Source organism: Sebastes fasciatus, chromosome 10, assembly GCF_043250625.1.
Source record: "Sebastes fasciatus isolate fSebFas1 chromosome 10, fSebFas1.pri, whole genome shotgun sequence".
NCBI classification, from domain to species: Eukaryota; Metazoa; Chordata; class Actinopteri; order Perciformes; family Sebastidae; genus Sebastes; species Sebastes fasciatus.
Window position 1 is genome coordinate 29063855 of NC_133804.1, and position 16687 is coordinate 29080541.

General features: G+C 40.6%; 1 protein-coding gene across 2 annotated transcripts; it reads left to right on the plus strand.

The window, feature by feature from the left end:
- The first annotated feature begins 862 nt into the window (after positions 1 to 862).
- slc30a9 (solute carrier family 30 member 9) lies at positions 863 to 14817 on the plus strand. 2 transcript variants are annotated; one of them, XM_074649283.1, is made up of 19 exons: positions 863 to 991; positions 1987 to 2138; positions 2237 to 2434; positions 3658 to 3675; positions 3755 to 3802; positions 3916 to 4015; positions 4296 to 4388; positions 4521 to 4603; positions 5709 to 5767; positions 6196 to 6263; positions 7668 to 7826; positions 8051 to 8186; positions 8269 to 8308; positions 8407 to 8478; positions 9848 to 9955; positions 10173 to 10338; positions 11203 to 11332; positions 11872 to 11985; positions 13386 to 14817. In XM_074649283.1, exons 2-19 carry the CDS (start codon positions 2030 to 2032, stop codon positions 13428 to 13430), a joined length of 1746 nt encoding a protein of 581 aa, XP_074505384.1. In that variant the 5' UTR covers positions 863 to 991; positions 1987 to 2029; the 3' UTR covers positions 13431 to 14817. The 2 variants fall into 2 exon arrangements, with proteins under 2 accessions (XP_074505384.1, XP_074505386.1); XM_074649285.1 differs by lacking the exon at positions 3658 to 3675.
- Positions 14818 to 16687: the final 1870 nt, after the last annotated feature.

Genomic DNA, 16687 nt, shown 5'->3' on the forward strand with positions numbered 1-16687 from the left:
GATATAAAGTAATCTCTATGTCAACCATTTACACAACAATAAAATTATGTTTAGATGTTAATATATCAATAATAATTGATAGATATAATATTACCCTGACAGAGGCTATTCTGTGGCTTGAGTAAGTATTTTTACTTTTGGTACTTATTGGGGATTTTGTGGACAACACTAATGTACTTTTACTACAGTAAGATTTATTTATTTTTATCTATTTATTTATTTGCACATATATAAAACTGCACAAAATCCAGTCAATAAAATAAAAACAAGAAATGTGTCAGGAGAGGTCAAGAAGCCACAGACTTATACAAAGGACCTCCCCCTAACCCCAGGAGAAAAAAAAACAATAACGAAAAAGGAAGAAAGATCTAAACTAAAATAATTTAAAAAATACAGCAAAAGTTAACAAGTACACAAAATGTGCAGAAAAATCCAACAAACAGTGGAAAACAATCCAATAAAAACAATGAAATCCATACAAAAAATATTACAGAAGAAAATAAAATATATATAAACATATAAAAAGATAATTAGACATCATTAATTAAATGTGATGATAATTTCCTTTTAAAATGTTCTAAGGATAACGAGCTCTTGATAACATGTATTTTGGTGTTCCATACATATATATATCACATATATTCCATATTTATAATGTAATGGATTATATTTATATTAGTCTGTGGTATTGCCTGTTTCTCCCAACTAAATAATCTTCAACTACAGGCTACTTTAACAAAAAATTAATGATTTAGTTTGATGCAAACAGCATCAAGATAAAAAAACTCAGAACATCAGATGACCTTGTTTACAGAATATCGCGATACCAACTGACGCAACGCTGTAACTGAGGACACTCTCGCGAGAACACAGTCAACGTCACTGCTGTGTCACAGGTCACCGTTGTGTGTTGTTGTAGTGCGACCATCAGTTGGACCATAGATTCTCTAAATGGACTCATATTATGCTGAACAAACCTCACAATAGAAAGGTAATGGCTTTGTTTTAAATGACCTCATCTAGATAAATGTACTCGCTATTCAGGGAACGTGTTTTATTGTGTGAATAACAAGTTAAACAGCAGTTTATTACTGCGGATAACGAGGCTAGTTTATGATGCTAGCTAACTAGCTAGGTTAGCCGAGGTTTGTAGCAAGGCCTAATAAAGGAGGCTGCATCACGCGTCATATCTCCAGGGGTATTGCACATGCGCAGTAGAATCTAGTCTGCACTATATAATCTATCTGCATAGATAGATGGATAGATAGATGGATAGATAGATGGATAGATAGGTAGGTAGGTAGGTAGGTAGGTAGATAGATAGATAGATAGATAGATAGATAGGTAGGTAGATGGATAGATGGATAGGTAGGTAGGTAGGTAGGTAGGTGGATATGTAGGTAGATAGATAGATAGATGGATAGGTAGTAACTTTATTGATCCCGAGGGAAATTCAAGTTTCCAGCATCACAGTTCCATAGTGTAAAAAAGTTAGTAGTACAAAGTACAAAAAAATATACCAGATATAAAAATACAAGGAGATGAAGAAAACTGTTAAAACATTGAATATAGTGCAGGTGAGACTTAAAAATGAGTATAGTGCAGGGTAACTCCAGTAGTTTAGTCTATGACAGTGCACTTTGTGCATTATTATCTGTCCTTACATTGCGCATGCGTCATACCCCTGCAACAAGACTCGTGTCCTAGCCTCCTACAACAGGCCTTGCTGGGTTTGTGGCTCCGTAGTTGCCGGTTGGTGCTGCGTCTGTTAGCTTAGTCTTATCAACAATGACAAGCATTTAACAGTTAGACACCAGCTGTGTTAAACATGTGAGATATATATAGTTATAGCCATGCTAACGTTATAGCTTGATGTAACTGTCAGATGGTAGTTGAGAGGAGGTGATGATGTCTTGGAGTTAATCTGTCTGAATTGGGTTAAGTTGGCAAGCTAACATAACAGTGACTATCTGACTATCTGTGCAGCAACTTCCTGCTCTCTCCGGTACCGAGCCCCGCTACAGAGAGGATGTTCCCCAGCCTGGCCCACAGACCATGGCATGTCTTCTGCAGGGTCTCCATGCAGCACAGGGCGCCCCTGTCTCACTGGTCCCCGAGGCTCCCACAGCTGTGCTACGGTGAGGAGGACTATCCAAGTGATACTAGACACCTGTTTTATACTATTATGGCTGTTACTAGTACTGAAGAAACTGTTGTCATTCATTCATTTGCACAGGTTGGCAGAGTGGAGGCATACATAACTTGTGGTTCAGCCTTCCAGACTGCCGTTCTGCCTCTCTCGGGCTGGGCAAGGTGCACTACTACTCTACCTCTGGCGACAGTAAAGATGGTCCCCCAAAATCAACACCTGGTGATGCTCCATCAGCAGAACAAGTCCTGTCTGCTGCTGCCAAAGCTCCTCCAGGCTCCCCAGGTGACTGACTTCAATGTTACTGCAGAAGTTGTTTATGTTTGATGTCTGTCTGTTCTTAGCATTTTGTGTGGCATTGTATTGTGTATAGGGCTGTCAATCAAAATATTTAATTGCGTGATTGTCCATAGTTAATCGTGATTAATCGCAAATGTATTGAACATTTTTTTTATCTGTTATAAGTGTACCTTAAAGGGAGATTTGTCAAGTATTTAAAGGGGACGTATCATGCTCATTTTCAGGTTCATACTTGTATTTTGGGTTTCTACTAGAACATGTTTAAATACTTCAATGTTTAAAAAAAACTTTATTTTCCTCATGCTGTCTGCTTGAATATACCTGTATTTACCCTCTGTCTGAAACGCTCCGTTTTAGTGCATTTCAATGGAATTGCGACAGAATTGCGTTGCTAGGCAACAGCTTGGGTCCATGTTTACTTCCTGTCAGCTGATGTCATTCACATACACTGCAACAGGAAATAAACTGGGACACATTTAGAATGTTTACATTTAAAACTTTGAATTGTCTAAATATTGTAGTTTTGTGACATCACAAATGGACAGAAATATTGTCCAGAAACCCTCACAGGTACTGCATTTAGCATAAAAAAATATGCTCAAATCATAACATGGCAAACTGCAGCCCAACAGGCAACAACAGCTGTCAGTGTGTCAGTGTGCTGACCTGGATGCGTCGATAGTGAGTTTACTGCGTCCCAAGCAGTCTACCTACGGTACCGTCAGGTATCCACATGCTTACATATTACGTTGGTATCAGAGTAGTGTAATGTAATGTGTGCGTTGCGACTGAGTGTACGAGTGACAGAGAGAAAGATGCGCTCAGATCAGATGTTTGGCGATCGGAGCAGAGAAGAATTTAGCTGTAAAGATGTCTCGTGTTATTAAATGTACAGTGTACTCAGCGGTACTCTGACGATGATGTCGGGTCTGGGCTGGGCCGTTCAGGGCCGGGGACGGGTGTAACAGCACCACAACATATAGCTTGACAAAACAATCAATAGTTCTCTTCATTTTGAATTACCGCTATGTTTTAAGGTTGGGATGTTGCTTGAGGAAGAGTAGAGGGCGCGTATTCACACACAGAGACAGTCACAAAAATGAGTTTGTGTTCACTCGTTATTATTGCGTTAACTTTGACAGCCCTTATCATTATTAATTCTGTTTATGTTCATTTTTCCTTTTCATTGCATGCCCTGTCAACATAAGCATCGGAAAATGATTCCGGTAAGTTGAGATGTTTAGGAACAATTCAAGAAGAATTTCTCTTCAATCTTGAGTCACATTTAAATATTTGCTCTCACAGGTCCAAGACCTCAGGGGCTGACTAAAACTGAGACAATCCAAGTGAAAGGTAATGAACTATATTTGTGCATGCTTCGATTTGGTGGCTTCATTCTTGTAATGAGGACTAATGAATGCAGATGAAAACCCTGCATTATAATTTCACTCTGTTGTCACATGCAGTTCGGGCAGTCCTGAAGAAAAGGGAATATGGAGCCAAGTACACTCAGAACAACTTTATCACAGCAGTCAGAGCCATGAATGAGTTCTGCCTCAAACCAAGGTAACTTAAACTGTGTCATGTTTCATTTATTTGATAAATATACAGTAACACTAAACTGTATGTCACCATGACGAAGCTGAATCAACGGTACTGAATGCTCATCTGTTCAGTGTAACCATGTTCAGTGCTGGCTGAGATGCTTGCAGACCACAACACAAATTCCTTCGAGTTAATAAGTAAACATGCTGTTGTGATTAGCTGATAAAAGACCGCCTCACTTCGTTTAACTCAGGTCTTCCTAAATCTTTTTCTTACCCCCCATGCCCTTATGTGTTCACAGTGATCTGGAACAGCTTCGGAAGATCAGAAGACGCAGCCCCCACGACGACACAGAGGCTTTCACTGTCTTCTTACGGTCGGACGTGGAGGCCAAGTTAGTTCTACACCCTTTCGCTTTACACCTCAAGAGATATTAAAAATACAACACTATATATCTTCCACTCATTTTCATTGATATGTTCTCCAGCTTTTATTGATTTCATTTATTTCTCTCTGTGACTGTTAGAGCACTGGAGGTGTGGGGAAGCCATGAAGCTCTAGCCCGAGAGAGAAATCTCAGGAAAGAGGTGGAGAGAGAGTACCAAGAGAGTAGGTTTTTATTGTTACCTGTCTGGATGTGCGTCTGTGTGAAAATGTAATAATTCTGAACATTTTGGGAAATAACGCTTTTTCACTTTCTGGCAGAGAGTTTGATGAGAAGATCAACACCACTTTCATATTATATACAGCAGGTTAGCTTAGCTTAGCACAAAGACTGCAAACAGGGGGAAACAGCTAGCCTGAGTTAACAAGTGTAATTAAAAGCTTACATTTTTTCGGGGGTTATGTTCCAGACCAGTGGTTCCCAAACCTTTTCACACCAAGGACACCTAAGGTGACACAAATTAGACCACGGACCCCCATTTGTCCACCATCTGATAGGATTCTTGCTTTTAGATGCTTCATTACTAGGGCTGTCAATCGATTAAAATATTAAATAGTGATTAATCGCCTGATTGTCCATAGTTAATCACGATACTAGTTAATACTCTTTATCAACATGGGAGTGGACAGATATGCTTGCTTTATGCAAATGTATATATATATTTGCTCAAATCACAACATGGCAAACTCAAGCACAACAGGCAACAACAGCTGTCAGTGTGCTGACTTGACTATGACCTGCCTCAAAACTGCATGTGATTATCATAAAGTGGGCATGTCTGTAAAGGGGAGACTCGTGGGTACCCATGGAACCCATTTTCATTCACTTCATGGAGCCGTTTGTCCGCCAGACAAACGGCTCCATGAAGTCACCGCTCACAGCCAAAAAATAGTACGCTGTGGTCTTTGTACAGATTAAACAAACAAGGTACAACGTGGTAATTCCTGAGCTGTAGAGGTGCTGGTAGGCAGATTTTGTTACTTACTTTGTTATTTGAACAGTGCCAGGCTAGTTCTTTTCCTGGCTTTAGCTTCATATTTAACAGACAAAAATGAGTGTAGTATCGACCTTCTCATCTAATTCTCCACCAGAAAGCAAATAAGCGTGTTTTCCAAAATGTCGAACTACTCCTTTAATGTTAAAGCTGAGCTCAATCCAGATATTGTGTGGATATTTGTATAATTTACCTGATTGTTTCACAGCTGTTATTAATTCTTTGGTCTGTTGGACAAATCGTTCGATTTGTATCTCTTGTTTGTTGTCCTCCAGATATTTTTCGGAATCAACAGTTGTTGAAGGAATACAAAGACTTTTGGGGAAACACTAAGGTGAGCGCTTTTATTTTTGCCTGCCATTTTTGTTTGATGATATGATCAGTTCTCCACATGCTGTTTTATATGTGAAAGAGAAAGTAAACGTGTTGTATTTGTGTGACCTTTTGTCCCTGTTACAGAGGTCACTGCGTCTATATGTCAGTGTCATTATCTGTTGTCATTCATGAAGTCCCCCCCTCTTTAGTGTACAGGGATGTTATTTTAGTGACTACACACTCCTCTGGTATGTCATGGTATGTTCTGTACTCTGCTGGCTTGTTTTTTCTAGAGTATTCCCACAGTATCTTTCACGAGATAACATCAACTGTATAAGATTGTCATGAAAACAGCAGAGCTTGAAATTATAAATCTAATGTAAATATACCATGTGAATGTTAAATCAAAGGCTGGTTGCTAAATTTGCTTTTCTTTGTTCCACAAAGCCTCGATCAGTCCAGAGGGCGACTTTCCGACAAGGGCCGGGGAAGGTGGTCATGGTTGCTATTTGCATGTAAGTTTTAATACTCGTTGTTACTGACTGCTGTAAAGTCTTTCTGTACTCGGTGGGGATGCCACGGTGAGGACATTTTTCCCATTTTCCCACCGGTTAATAAACTTATGACAACACCAGTGTCACCGATTACACTGGACATTTTACAAGAAAAGATATTCGTCAGTGACACTCAGTATCTGTAGAGGGCTTTAAATCCGAAATATTGCCAAATATTGTTGGTCGTGTTTCCCCACTTTTGCTTTTAGCTTTGAAACCAAATCCTCCAACATCGGAGATATATATATATAAATATATAAATATATAAAGGTGGGCAAGTAATGTAATCAGTGTGTAATCGGTGTATGACCAAACACACTGTCACACTGACTACCGTGGCAAGTCTAGCTCTCAGTGACTTTACTGAGCTGTAGCTCTCACAGTAGGAGGTATTGGATTAGAGAGGAACCACCAGTCTGTTCTCAGCGGGGATACTACGTGCAGTATGTCGGACGAATATCAGAGTGTAACATTTGGGAAACTGAACAAAAAAACTGACTACACGTTGGAGAGATTTTACAGGATGTCAAAATCTGTATTGGGAACTGCATGTGACCTTGTCTCACATGAGGTCCTGTCTGGTCCTGACTATTGGATTAGGATGATTGTGTTAGAGGACAAGCTGTGCAGTCACATGAACAGCAACATGTTTCCTGCACTTAGTGTATGCACAAGGACTCACGGGACTCAAAAAAGTTAAGTGCTGAGTCAAGGAGAGGTCCAGTCCTGTTCAAGTAAATTCTGTGATTCAGGAGCATCAAAACAGAAAAGCTGAAATACTTTTCAATAAACAGAAAATAGTTGAGTAGTGGAAAATGGGAGCAATTGTATTTTGTTATTAACCTCCAGCCAAATTAGTTTGTCTACACTTAACAGCCACATTATCAGGTAGCTCACTTTGTTTTTATGTCCAGTACAAGCTAATCTGTCGACCACCTCAGTCAGAACTACTGTTAAAGGTTCAGTTGGTAATAAAAATAACTTTTTGCAGAAACTGTCACAATGTTCTGACAGTAGAACATGAGACAGATACTCTGTGAAAAAATCAGGTTCCTCTGCCTCCTCTTATACCCTTTTTCCACCAAAATTACTGCTAAAAATAGGAGAAAGATTCGTTTTCCATTGCAAGTATGCCCCAAATCTTTTCCTGGTTTGTCATATTCGACGTCACAGAGACGCCGGCTGGCACACTGAAGACAAAAGCCAGATGTTAGTGGGTGTTTGTGGGGTTTTTTTGTCCAGTGGGAAGGGGCTATAGAGCTCTGAAAAGTTACCAACTGAACCTTAAACCATGAAATTATGTTTTTAGATGATGAGCGTTTCCCCTGATTGATTTCTTCATCTACTTGTGTTTCTTGTCCTCAGCAATGGGCTGAATTTCTTCTTCAAGCTCCTGGCTTGGGTCTACACTGGATCAGCTAGCATGTTCTCGGAGGCCATCCACTCTCTGGCCGACACCTGCAACCAGGCTCTGCTCGCTCTGGGAATCAGCCAGTCTGTCCGCAACCCCGATGCTGGGCACCCGTAAGCACCACACCTTACTGTATTTTTTTTTTAAAAAGATGATGATGAGAGGAACCTGAGCAAAGGAAAATGGATCATCATAACACCAAAGATTACAAGTATAGGTTTGCAGAAGTAACCTTTAATCCTTTGCAAACAGCATTTGTGCAGAGGGTAGGTGTGTGTATCCTCTCCAAGATGATGATGGTGTAATAGCTGTAATAGAGACCCTTCGTCTTTTCCAGGTACGGCTTCTCCAACATGCGCTACATCGCCTCCCTCATCAGTGGGGTGGGCATTTTTATGATGGGAGCAGGCCTCTCCTGGTACCACGGCATCATGGCATTGCTGCACCCACAGCCCATTGAATCTTTGTTATGGGTGAGTCCTCGTCTGTGTTGACTCTTGTCTGTAATACAAGATTTATAATAATGATCCAACACGCCACGTTTGTGTGTTGCAGGCTTACTGTATTTTGGCGGGCTCTCTGGTGTCTGAAGGAGGTACTTTATAAAAAATAAAACTTCTAAATCTTTTGATGACATTTTGATGTCAAGTAGCATTTTGTACTGAAACATCTCTTTCTGTTTTCCTCTCTCAGCCACGTTACTAGTAGCCGTCAATGAGATAAAGAGGAGCGCCCAACTACATGGAGTGTCTTTTTATGAATATGGTATGTACATCTGAAATATTTATGTTATTAACTGATGATGCCATTTACAACCTGGCATAACAATGACTCTGTAGTGATCCAACAGCAGTTTACACAGCCCTTATCTACCTGACCTGCAGGTAACATGAACTGAAGTTATACTGTAGGGGAGGGAATGGATTCTCATTGAATTGAATTTGCTGAAATCACACAACAGGGTTTTGTGACTGCAAAATGGCCAAGTGTAAATAGAAATGTTTCTCCAAGCCACATATACTGTATGATCTCTCTAACAATATACAGAGGAATGGCTCAAGGTTTTGATCTGAGCAGACACCCTCTGTCCTTAGAGCCTCAATTCGGATAAGCGAAAACTCCCCCCAGAAAACTTTAGAGGGATAGCTCAGGCATTTTGAATTGGGGTTTTATGAGGTAATTATCCATAGTCAATGTATCACCTACAGTAGATGACGGTCGCCACACTCCCAGTTTGAAGAAACAGACAGGAGTTACCACACAAATGCAAAGTACGGGGGCTGTGGACGGGGGCAGCCACCTAAAAGAAAGGCCCACCTAAAAACATCAATATCAGCTTAAGTGTACGCTATATTTTGAATGTTCTCACTGGTTTACCATGCTGGTAAACCAGTGAGACAGCTATACAGTCTATATTTCCGACGGAGAACAGAAGTTGTAATCTATTCTCTCGCCAAAGCAACCAGACTCCATTGAAAAAAGCAGTAATTTTACCTCGCAGAACACGGTGGTTGCTGGTCTACCGCTGCCTCGATCGGTTATTTGGTTGTGTTATTGTGTGATTTTGTTTAGTTCGGATTCAGATTTTTTTGCCTGGTGGCTTTGGCGAGAGCATAGACGGATACAATGGTTTCAGTTCCCCGAGAGGGCTGTCATTCCAACAAAAAACAAACTAAAACTAAAAATATCAAAACTAAACCTTTCTGGAAAAACTGACACTAAACTTAAAAAAAGCAAACGCAAATTAAAACTAAGCTAAATTGAAATCGAAAAGTCAAAACTAAAATAAAACGAATTGAAAATTCCTTGGACGGATGTATGGAACGAGGCATCGACAGCCAGGGGAGAGAGAAAGTCCCAGAGCGGCTGAATATACCTGCCATCAGTTTGATATGGATGATTCTTACCGCTGGAGTAATGAAACCAGGTGTTTTCTGTCATTGTACACTAAAGGTGTCATTCAGGCCGAGTTTATTTGCATAATGTGAAGGACATTAGGTCAGCCATCATGCTACCAAAGACACATATGTGTCAATAAATGTAAATGTTATGTAGATAAATCCCCAATTGGTATAATGTTGCTTGAAGATTCAGGTGTAAATGTGGTCTTGCGTTGTTGTTTTTATGTGTGCAGTAATGCAGAGTCGAGACCCCAGCACTAACGTGGTGCTGCTGGAGGACACTGCTGCTGTGTTAGGAGTCATCATGGCTGCTGGCTGCATGGGGCTCACCTCACTCACAGGTAAACTAAGAGGCATTATTGGATTATTGGAGTCGGTTTCAGTCTATTTTATTGTTTTATTCTCTTGATTTATTATTATTCTATTGATAAAATACCATCAGGATAATCTTTCTCATGTTTTTGTACTTTGGTCTTTACTGTCAGTGTTTGCAATCATCCAGATTTCTAAAGTTTTACTGATTCTCTGTCTTTCTATTTGTTTCCGTGTCGTCCCCAGGTAACCCTCACTACGACTGCTTGGGCTCTCTGGGCGTGGGCACGTTGCTGGGCGCCGTCTCAGCCTTCCTCATCTACACCAACACCGAGGCTCTGCTGGGTCGCTCCATACAGGCTGAGCGTGTACAGAAGCTCACCGAGTTCCTGGAGAACGACCCCGCAGTGAGGTCAGCTGATGGACAGGCACACACACACACACACACACACACACACACACACCTCCACGCCTGTAAAACATGAACCAGGTCCTGATGTCGGGTCTGGAATCATTCATTTGAATCTAAAATAACCTCAACTCGAGACCACGTGGTCTAACAGTGAATTTATGGTCTGCTGATGTTGATGGACAACATTCAGGCTTAAAATAGACCATCTGGTATTTACTGGTCTTTACATTGCGAGCGTCATCAGGGCCAGCTGCACGCCGAGCAGTGCAAAGTGATCCAGTTTAATGCCTCAGTCACAGCATGAACGTGCGAGTAACAAACGTTTTTAAAGGTACTGTGTGAGGGTTAGGCGGCATCTACTGATGTGGTTGCAGATTGCGACCAACTGAGTATCCCTCCGCTCACTCCTCCCTTTCCGAGACTGTGGTAACGTGAGCAAAGATGCTCTATAACAAAGATGACGCATTCTAAGCTCTACCAATGGTTTGAAATGGTGTACACTTCCTGTATCCTAAGAAGGCGTGGTCATGGCGTGTTCGCCTCACTCCACCACCTCGTTGGTCTAAGCTAACGAAAACACAACGATTCTTAGTTTCAGGTGTTTATACACTAATGAAAACATAGTTATGAATATTATATTCCATTTTCTGCTAAATGTTACACACTGTTCCTTTTAAGAAATGAAACATCGTTATTTTGTAACCAGTTTGTACATCATTCACATCACATTATAAACACATCATGTTGTAGAGGAATCCACTTTTATCCAGTAACAATGTTTTGTTCTCTGGCTATGTTTAAGTATGGTTTTTCTACCTGTCTAACCAGATGAACTCCTGTTATGCTTTATTTTATTATGAGCAGGGCCATCCACGATGTGAAGGCCACTGATCTGGGACTGAGCAAAGTGCGCTTCAAGGCTGAAGTTGACTTCGATGGCCGAGTGGTGACACGGTCTTATCTGGAAAAACAAGACATTGACCAAATCCTCAATGTAAGTTTAGTATAAATATTTTCTTACGTAGTTTAAAACCGCATAATTTTCCTTAAATATCGCTACTTTGAATTTTAATCTCTACTTTACTACTGTGATGAATGGTAGGCAATAAATGTGTCTTTGGAAATGCGTTATGAATCCTTCTGCCAAGGACACGTTGAACAAATCACAGATCCATTCAAAACAAAGATTTTCAGTCATTAAAGGATAATTCCAGTTTTTTATGCCATCATCACAGTTATGAGTCGTAAAAGAGTGAAGAAAATGTTGGCATTTTCCAGATTATAAATTTTTATGTACCTCTTGATTGCTGGAAACGCTGCTGCACATTACACACTGCAGATAACACAGCGACCTTTAATAACACACACTGATCGGGACATTTAGGTAAAAAAAAGTCACTTCAATGATGCTCCGTTTCCTGCTGCATTCATGTCACATTGGAAGAAGCATTTATTGAAAAACATGTATTGTTTTATTTATTGATATTGCGTACCTTTATCTTTACTGACTGTGTGCTTTTTGTGTCTCTGCAGGAAATTCAGCTGGTGAAGACCCCCGAGGAGCTGGAGAGCTTCATGCTGAAACACGGGGAGAACATTATTGACACCCTCGGGGCCGAGGTGGACCGCTTGGAGAAAGAACTCAAGGTACTGAAGTAGGGATGCATGATACCAGAAATTTAGAAGTCGATACCAATACCAGTGAAATTCCACGATTCTCGAGACCAAGTAAAACAATAAATCCCATGCCCTTCAACATACTCTCCTTTATTATCATTTGCATACTGTTTTTTGTTAGTTAAACAGGTCATAATTCACTCTCTATTATCTATTTTATATTGCTGTGAAAACTTCTCCTTCAAACAACTTGATTTATTCAAGTTTCTCGCAAGATTACATTTGAACACATCATGATAACGTTAGAATTTACCACAGCCCAATACTCATTTTACTGAACAGAGCCTGAACGCATCATATTGTTAATCAATGGCGCCTGCTGTTAGCAGCCGGTAAGCAGCACAGTCCTGCACGGAGCTAACAGCTAACGTTAACTGGCTCTTTTCCTGCCGACTTCAACACAGATTTGTTGTTCACAATGAAGCATTATCAGAGGAAAAAATAGGCCCGCCTCCCCTGGACACGTTGATAGTGAGTTTAACTGCGTCCCAAACACATTTTCTATCGTCCCCGGGACCAGTGGCTCCCAAACTTTTTCTTGTCAAGGACAAGAACAAGTGACACAAATTAGATTGCGGACCCCCATTCGTTGAGATTTTGTCCCAGGGTCTGATAGGATTTTTTGCTTTTAGATGGTTTATTACATTAAGTGTATGAAACCCATGACCAAAATAGTCATAGATTCTGTCATTGTGTTACTTATAGATGGAATTATTGTGAAAAGAAATTATTCCCCTTTTTGCTGGGAACCCCCTGGAAGTCCCTCAAGGACACTTGGGGGTGCCCAGACCCACTTTGAAAACCACTGCCCTGGATGATGTAAGTCTCAAACCCTGACGGTACCCGCGGTACTGTAGAAAAATGAGTACCAGCAGGTTTTCAGAATTTTGGCATCGACTTGGTACCGAAGTATTGGTTCTTGTGACGTCCCTATACTGAAATATTCAACTTGTCTAAATTGCTGTGTAGAAAATACCTAGAAACTCCATTTCTCCATTTTTTTCCATTTCAAGATGGTATTCTGTCTATTTATTTTAGGGCTGTCAATCGATTAAAATATTTAACCGCGATTAGTTGTATGATTGTCTATACATTTTTTACGTGTTCAAAATGTACTCAAATCATAACATGGCAAACTGCAGCAAGTTTGGAGCGTTATTTAGCCTCCTTCGCGACAAGCTAGTATGACATGGTTGGTACCGATGGATTCATTAGGTTTTCTTGTTTCATATGATGCTAGTATTTAAAACTGAGCCCGCTACAACCTAAAAATCCTAAGTAAGGACTTTGACAGCCCTAATTTATTTATTGTAATTTATCTGCACAGCAAAGACAGATTTGTGTGTAACCTCTGTTTTGTTCCTCCGCAGTCACGTAACCCGGAGGTTCGTCATGTGGACTTGGAGATTCTATAATACCTGACGGGTCTGTGCTGAGGGAACGTCCTGCTGTAATAAGAAGAGGAAAAGGTGAAGGGAGGGCCGAGCCTGCCTCCGCATATCTGCCTCCCATCCTGACCACCACAAAACAAACCGTCTCTGCACAACTCATCAAGTCTTACTGTAGAATAGTCCACAACCAGTCGTACTCCAGGACAGCGTTCGGGCCGTGATCGTGCTTTCTTTGTGTTGCTTGAACTTCAGTTAGCCGAGAATTCAACCTGACTAAGAACTGTCATTAGTCTGCTTGAATTTTAGGAGAAATAAATCTCACATACATCTATTACTGAAACTCACATTCCTGCATGAATGTGTTTGGACTCGGTTGAAAACACGACTGGTTCAAAAGCAAACTCAGCGAACAGGACTAGTATCATTTACTAGACTTGTGCTTTACTTTAATGTGATGCTTGAACCACAGTGATAGTTTCCTTCATTAGTACGAAGGAAACCAGAGAGCTACATATTCAAACCAGATTTATTTAACTGCTAGACAATACTAGATGTTTTTTTCTTTCTTTTAACGTCAAAGTGGAGGAACTGAAGATGCTGCTGCAGCTCCTCCAATGAAGACAGTTTGTGATGAATAGATTTTATTGCTATTACACTTTTCATTCGATTGTATGCTAGCGTTGAAGAGTGAACTAAATACGGTAGCACTTATTGACCAGCAGCTTACGCAAAAAAAGAAATATTAGAGAAGTGTTATCACGTAAAAATCACTATATTCCTTCGTTATTATAAAGACGAGTTCTAACAAATGTGTTAATTAACCATTTAATGGAGATGTGGATCTTTAGACAAGGTCAAATAGAAAGAGTGAACATCCCTCTCTTTCACTTCATTTCTCTTTCTGCCAGCTTCACACTCCAAACTCTGACGTTCTCCAAATTTAGTGACTTTTTCTTGTGAGGTTTGGCAGCTGATCAGCAGGCGACTGATTGCACTGATCCAAAGATGACGTGCTGGAGGGATGCACATGTAAATAAGTGGTCCATGATAACGACTGGACCAGCCCCGTCTTCAAATAGGTTTTTAATCATCCAGGATGCCACCCTGTACAGTACGTGCATCAAATTATCAAGTGAATTATCTCCTACTTGAATAATTGGTGTGAAACATACAGCAACTGTGCTTTTTTTGCTTTTCATTCTGCATTTTAAGTTAGTACGGGACACATCTGCCTGCTAAACATCTGCTTCAAGAGAAGGTGGGGGGCTGGAGTCATTTCATTTCTGTTGGGAGGGCGGATATTATATTTTTGAAGGTGTTAATAGTGTAATAATATTTTCCCGTTGGTTGTTTGCCGCTGCTGAAGGAGTTGGAATAAATTTGAAATAATTTATTAAATTATTTTGCTTTCCTTTTTCTGTCATGTGGTCTGATTTTATTTAGTTGTATGATGTCGGATTACGCAATAATAATGTGTTATGTGCCACTAATTTCTTTAACGCAATCGATATTTTGGAGGTGGTAGCGGGCTCAGTTTTAGATACCGGCATCATATGGAACTAGGAAAACCTAAGGAATCCATCGGTACCAACCATGTCATACTAGCTTGTTGCGAAGGATGTTAAATAACGCTCCAAACTTACGCTAAATTTTGGCGACGAAAAACTGTCATGGACATTTTCAAAGAGGTCCCTTGACCTCTGACCTCAAGATATGTGAATGTAAATGGGTTCTATGGGTACCCACGAGTCTCCCCTTTACACACATGCCCACTTTATGATAATCACATGCAGTTTGGGGCAAGTCATATTCAAGTCAGCACACTGACACACTGACAGCTGTTGTTGTCTGTTGGGCTGCAGTTTGCCATGTTATGATTTAAGCATATTTGTTATGCTAAATGTAATACCTGTGAGGGTTTCTGGACAATATCTGTCATTGTTTTGTCTTGTTAATTGATTTCTAATAATATATATGTACATACATTTGCATAAAGCAGCATATTTGTCCACTCCCATGTTGATAAGAGTATTAAATACTTGACAAATCTCCCTTTAAGGTACATATTGAAAAGATAAAAAATGTGATTAATTGGTGATTAATCACAATTAAATATTTTAATCGATTGACAGCCCTATAGTAGTATGTGATCAACAACTCTCCTCCAGATGTTGGAGGTCTTGTACCCGGATCATAACCTCAAATGAATCACCCCTGGATGCATTGAAGACCCTTCAGGAACCAGTAAAAGAGGTACATTTTGCCATCCTTTTTTCCTTTCTGGATTGCAGGCCTGTTTCCTGTTTAAATCTCCAATGGATGGTTGACTGGAATGTAAACCTGAGTCCATTAGATGGTGCAGTTGTAGGGATGAGAGAGAGGAGAGGAGGGGGGGGGTGGGGGTGGGGGGGGCACTAGCCTGCACGCTGACGTCAATAAAAACAGTCATTTCCAACCAGTCTGCGCATTGACCGACCGTTCAAAACATTACGCACAGCATCGCTTCTGCTGGACCCGCTGCTGCTGCTGCTGCTGCTGCTGCACATCTCGACTGAACATATAAATGTCTTCTTCTTCTTCTTCTTCCTCGAGCATCGGAGAGAGAGGAGACAATGCGGAGACAAAACGCCATTGCAGGTTTTTACACCATTGAATGTTGTCTTTAACATTTTTGGGTGTTGCTTGCATCTCAGTGTCATGTCTCGTCATACCATCCCCAAGTCACTTTGTGCCAGAGAGATGCTGCCCATCTTGTTTCCTTTCATGTCTCACCACAACACACACACACACACACACACAAACACACAGCAGAGGAAGAAAGGGTCGCTTGTGCACGTTGATTAAAAAAAGAAGCAGATCATCAGGCTCATTATTATTATTATTATGATTATTATTATTATAATAAAGGAGAACATGCGTCGGGAGATCACCAAACACATCTTTCTGCACCATCCAGTGGTTTATTCTGTGAGTGGATTTAAAGAAAATGCAGCTGTTTTTGTGATAATATTCGATGCAATCCTGCTTTTTTTTTTTTTTTCTTCTCCATCGCCTGTATCTTGGTACCCAGCATCCCTCAGAAGGGGGCGCAGTAAACCATCACACAGTTTGGGGTCTCAGATTTTCATGCAACCTCCTCTCCTCCATCACCACCACCACAGCCAGCCTGCGGTTACTAAATCACAAACCCCCATCACCCATCCTCGGTGCAGGATTGAATTATAAAGAAAGGAGCTTTTTGAGCATTATTGCACATGAAGAAACACCTTTTTTTTGTTGCT